The 5,598-nt window shown below is 36.8% G+C and overlaps 1 protein-coding gene across 2 annotated transcripts in view; it reads left to right on the top strand.

Moving 5' to 3' along the window:
- Positions 1 to 5,265, top strand: part of LOC107670940 (myb-related protein B-like) — a 26,738-nt gene extending 21,473 nt beyond the window's left edge. For both annotated transcript variants that reach the window (XM_016463762.1, XM_016463763.1), the window contains 6 exons: positions 1,720 to 1,862; positions 1,948 to 2,047; positions 2,185 to 2,295; positions 3,678 to 3,794; positions 3,878 to 4,033; positions 4,737 to 5,265. In XM_016463762.1, coding sequence (XP_016319248.1) covers positions 1,720 to 1,862; positions 1,948 to 2,047; positions 2,185 to 2,295; positions 3,678 to 3,794; positions 3,878 to 4,033; positions 4,737 to 4,865 — 756 coding nt within the window. In that variant the 3' untranslated portion in view covers positions 4,866 to 5,265. The remainder of the gene's footprint in view (positions 1 to 1,719; positions 1,863 to 1,947; positions 2,048 to 2,184; positions 2,296 to 3,677; positions 3,795 to 3,877; positions 4,034 to 4,736) is intronic.
- The last annotated feature ends 333 nt before the right edge of the window (positions 5,266 to 5,598 follow it).

The following is a 5,598-nucleotide window of genomic DNA, read 5'->3' as shown; positions in this document are numbered from 1 at the left end:
GCACATTTTACCAATTCCAAACCACATCAATCTTAATAACTACTATTATTTTTGTATTTAATCATTTAGAAGTGATACTGTATATAATTGTCCATGAAGGCTAGAAATGAAAAACTCCTTATTAAGGTGTGCAGAATTATTAGGCAGGGTTTTTTTTTTACGGATGAAATGAGCCCCAAAAAAAAAAAAAGAGAGATTAAACTCGGACTGAGTGATCTTCCAAAATCTGGCAGTAAGTTTTAGGAGTTCATTTTTGTCAGTCTCTGCAAGACAGACTTTTCAGGATAGGAGATGGACTAAAAATGAACTCCCAAAACTTACTGCAACATGGAGCTAAGGAGAAAATGTAGAACTTGAAAAAATTGAAAAACTGCTTAGTGAAAAGCGTTTACAGTTTAAAAGCAAATAGAAAGTCCTAATTTTTCAATTTATTTTCTTAATATTTTTTTGCAGATTTGCACGTGTACAAGGTTTAAAATGTTCATGAAATATTTTCAAAAAATACTGACTTTTTGAGCAGCTGCATTCCTCTAGGTCAAAGATGAAAAAATGGGATTTACAATAAAGTAATTTACAAAATTATTTTGACTTGAGTTTATTTATCAATGAGTAACGTCTCTTTTGAGTGAATGTGCAAATTTTTAATGTTAAGAGGTTTTACCATGTTATTACAACATTTAACCACGACTGAGAAGTCAAAAATGATTAAATCCCCATGAGAAATATTAAAAACGTATGCAATACAGAAATGTCAAAGTTAAGGCATGAACATTGGTCAGTAAAATGCTCACTGGGACAGCGGGGTCAGCCTTGAATCTGGTGTTCATGAAAGAGTGGGAACCCTGTATATATATAAAATAAATACTTTATAAAATGTTTCACTTTAAATTTCTATAAAATCAAAGCCATATGTCTAACCAAGTTATGTTCCAAATTTGAAGTTGATATCACAAAAATTGTGGTTCCTGTGAGATTTTGTTTGGGCGCTATACCAAAAATAACCACTGGGTGACACCCAAACTCTATTGAATTGTTTGATGCAGTTTTCTGTCTCAAATCAATAATTTTCTGTCACAATATCACTTCTATTACAAAACAGTCACCAAATATGGAACCTTGACTGTCATACATTTCCAACGATAGGTGTTTTGTCAAGATTACAAAAAGATTTGATTTTCTAAAACACAAGGTTTAAATGCTTCCTGTGAGCTAAACAAAGAATGTATGAACAAAGTCAATATATCTAGATATTCACAACAAACACCATTCAACATGAAACCAAGAAACGAGACCTACGCTTTCCCTGCCTCTCCCCACAGCCTCTCAAATGTTTGTAGCCCCCAGGATACGTTGCATCATGATCATCATATATTTCAGCATGTTGCTGATGATATAACTGTTCTTCACAGAATGACTATATCATGGAAACATGTTGAAGATTAGCAACAGCTTAGTTTATTACGACTCACTGTTGAGTCGGTGCACCGCATTGTTTTTGACTTTTTTCGAACAAGATGTTGGCTGTTTTGATTATTGTTTTGTTGTGAGCAGCTGAATGTGACAATATCTGCTTGTGTATAGCAAACACACACACTCACAAATCCTGAAGAGAGAAACCATCTAACACGTTTGATTCAGAAAGGCTTCACAACAGTAGCTGTGCTCATTTATTTACTGTAAAATGGTTCTGAGTTTTAATATTATGTTGCTGTTTTACAGTTCCTTAATATGTGGACCAAGCAAGACACGCTGGAGCTGGAGAATCCTTCTCTGACGTCGACTCCTGTCTGCAGCCAGAAGGCCACCGTCACGACACCCCTGCACCGCGACAAAACCCCGCTCACGCAGAAGGAGAACTCCCTGTACGTCTCCGTGCTCACAGAGAGCTTTATTCACATCATTTCAGTTCAGATGTCACTGTTAAATTCTTAATTTGCCCTCCTGTAGCTTTATCACACCTAATCACAAATCTGACCTGGATACGACCCCCCGAACCCCCACTCCATTTAAAAACGCCTTGGAGAAATACGGCCCTCTGCGGCCCCTGGTGAGAGTTTTCCTCGTTATTATCACGTTTATCTCACATACAGCTCACTGATGCTTGACCTCTTGTTTGATATTCTAGTTTTGATACTGTAAGTTGAAAACAAGTGTTTTGTGTCTCTCTCTTTTGGTTCTCTTAAGCCTCCGACCCCAAATTTGGAGGAAGACCTTAAAGAAGTGTTGCGCAGCGAAGCAGGAATTGAGCTGATAGTAGAAGATGAAACTCCTACAGAGAAGAAACGCAAACAAGTGGTAAGACAGCACACACAGACTTCTATATGGTGAATGGGAGACAACAGCAAATACAGCAGGCGATACATCGGTGATATTGCGTAGCTTGTCAGTGAACTACGGCTCTGTGTAGTAGGGGTTGCACCGACTAATGGACTAGTCGACTTCAATGCTCTGCCATGACGCTTTAAGCTTGACGTCGACTAGTCGCTGGTCCTATAGAGAGCACAACAGGATAAGAAATCTTTGAAGGACTTCCACATTTAAGCTCCGTTCCAAACAGTTCAAATGACAAATAAACGCATACTCTGAAAGCGCTCCACAAGACATGTGTGATTAAATTACTGGATGCTCGAAATTGAACAGGAGAATGCACGTTTTAAACCGCTTATTGTACAGGTAAGTTAATCGCCGTTCTAATCTAATGCGCTGCTGCACTGTAACGCACACACACAGGCTACAGACAGTAGCGCGTACATCACGCGCACAGAATCATTCAGCGCAGAAATGTATTGTCAACACTGTTCTGTGATTTCTCAATAAAATAGCTTAGAAACTGAAAAGTTCAAGCATATATTTCTTAGCAGGTGATGGAGATTTACTACTAATCACAGAACCGGCTTTACTGACGAGATGCGCATGACAATCTAATAATGATAATAATAAATCCATGCCAGGAGACCCAACAAATCGAGGAGCTTGAGAGATTTGCTAAAGAGGAATGGACTGTGACTCCTCAGGAGACATGCCTGAAACGTGTTGAGAACTACAGCAGACGACTAAAGGCTGTTATCAAGCAAAAGGGATACGCCATTGACTGTTAACATCAGAGGGCTAATCATTTTGACCTGTAGACTTTTTTTTAATTCTTGGTTCTAATTTTGTTTCTATTTGTATTACAAACACTCCAAGATTCCTAAATGAACTATTATGTTTAGAAATGCTGTGTTGAAAAAAATCTTCTCTCTGTTAAACAGCACTTGGGAATTATTTAAAAAATAATGAAATATTTCTAATAATTTTGTCTTCAACTGTATATAATTATCAACATGTAAAACTAGTAGCAACATATTATATTGGATCACATGCTTTTATTTAAAAAGTTAAATATCATCTTATCTAAATAAATTAAAACATCTAGCTGTAAAGTTTCTCTAAACACAAGAACTAAAGAAATATTACAAAGGAGTCAATGCACAAATTAATAGAGAAATAAGTGTTTTGTTTTTGTGCTTGATGGACCATTTATCATATTAAATTTGTTTTCACTTTTCCTTTTAAGTGTTTATTAATGATTTATAGACTAATTGATTTAAATGTTTTTATTTAAATACATAAAATAGATGTGACTTGTTTATTTTCCAGGTGCTGTTATATTTAATTATGTGTGTCTCTTTTAACAGTACCGGCCGCCGATGAAGAAAGTGCGTAAATCTCTGGCTCTGGATGCCATTGACTGCAGTGAGAATGTTGCTGCACGAAAGCAGCAAATTAAACATGCAGTCAAAACGAGTCCGAAGGTACAGAAACCGGACCGATGGTGTTACTGGGCAAATGCATCACTGAACAGATTTAAAGCGTGTTTTGTGTTTTGAAACTCCAGGCTCACATGGCACGGTCGCTCTCTCTCGTGTCCTCTTGTGATGTGAAGAAGGAAGAGAATGTGTTGGATCAAGGATTTATTCTTGGCCCGAATGAGAGCGGGCTGCCCACTAACGCTGTGCCTCCCACACTGAAACAGAGTCCTCCGTTACCTGTGGTAAGTGCTGTTAGATCAGATATATGCGGTCGTAATAGATTATCACAACACAGCTAGTATGTTTAGTTTTTCTGTTGTCTCAGTTCATAACCGTTAAGTGTTTTAGTATGCAAAACTATTTTTGCACTGATGACAGACATTGGTTATGTGTTTTTAAAGGAATAGTTCATCCAAAAATGGAAATTTTCTGAAAATGTCTGCACCTTCAGGCCATCCGAGGATGAGTTTGTTTCTTCATCAGATTTGGAGAAATATTGCATTGCATCAGTGTCTCAGCAATGGATGCTCTGCAGTGAATGGGTGCCGTCAGAAACGTCACAAAAACATCACAATAATCCACAAGTAATCAACGCCATTCCAGTCCATCACTTAACATCTTAAGAAGAACTGTGTTTGTAAGAAACAAATCCATCAAGACGTTTTTAACTAAAATACGTGTCCATAATCCATAATAACTGAGAGTGAGGACAATTTCAGCAAATTGTCATTTTTGTGTGAACTGTTCCTTTAAATAAGTGTTTTTCACTAGACAAAAATAGGCATTAGCATATGGTTATTTCATTTAAATCATTTCACTGTTAAATTTCCAGCAACAATAACGAAGTCCTGATATATACTGCAGCCATGATTTTATAAAATGATCCATGAAACGAATCGTCCATGGGGAACAAAAAGTTGTCTAATCATTTTCTTCTTCTGATAGATGTCTCCAGCCTGGGAAACTGTTGTCTGTGGACGGACGAAAGACCAGCTGATCATGACAGAGAAAGCAAGGCGCTACCTTCGCTCTTTAAAATCTCATGCACCAAACCGAGCGCTCATACTTTCCTGATTCCACGCCGAGTCCCAGTGCAGCTTCTGGATCATTTTTCTACAAAGCATAATGTGTCAAATTTGTGTTGATAAAAAAAAAAAAAAATGTAAATGTCATGTAGAATATGAAACCAGTTACTGTTCCAGAATAGACACTTAATGCTGATAATGCTCTTGTCCTGTTTTCATTTAACCCTGTATAATAAGTGTGTTGCTATTTTTTTTTTATTTATGTATTGTCAACCTGTTTTTGATGTGGCAGCAAATATAAGCGGAGTAAATTATCAGGTTGCTGTTCAGGGATCTCAGTATATTCTGTTCTACATATCTGTAAGGATAACTAGACATCTGCTAGACTCACTCATGTGATGTACTCGCTGTATATACAGTCTGTGTATTAAAAGAAATCGGTTGACACATCTTCAAGTTTTGTAAAATTACATTTAAGACCTCAGGCTAAGGTTTTAATTCGGTGTGCATAGAAACAGGATTTTTATTTTTATTTTATCTGAAAAAGAAACCTAAAACAGCCACTGACTGTCTTGATGGTAACATTTAGACCATGTATTTCTGTGTAACTAGCGCATTCAAAAATAATTCCAAATTTCAGGAGAATTGAAATGGTTAATTACCTTGTTCTTTGGTAAAAGCTGTATGTTATTCATATTTAAAGTTGAGCTGAGATGGATGTAAGATGCAGTTTTATCTGGTTGTGTACACATGCAGTGATAGTATTGCACTACATCAGATGT

Source organism: Sinocyclocheilus anshuiensis, unplaced genomic scaffold, assembly GCF_001515605.1.
Source record: "Sinocyclocheilus anshuiensis isolate Anshui unplaced genomic scaffold, SAMN03320099.WGS_v1.1 scaffold1503, whole genome shotgun sequence".
Lineage (NCBI taxonomy): Eukaryota > Metazoa > Chordata > Actinopteri > Cypriniformes > Cyprinidae > Sinocyclocheilus > Sinocyclocheilus anshuiensis.
Note: the sequence above shows the minus strand (reverse complement) of the source record. Positions and strands in the feature narration are given on the sequence as shown.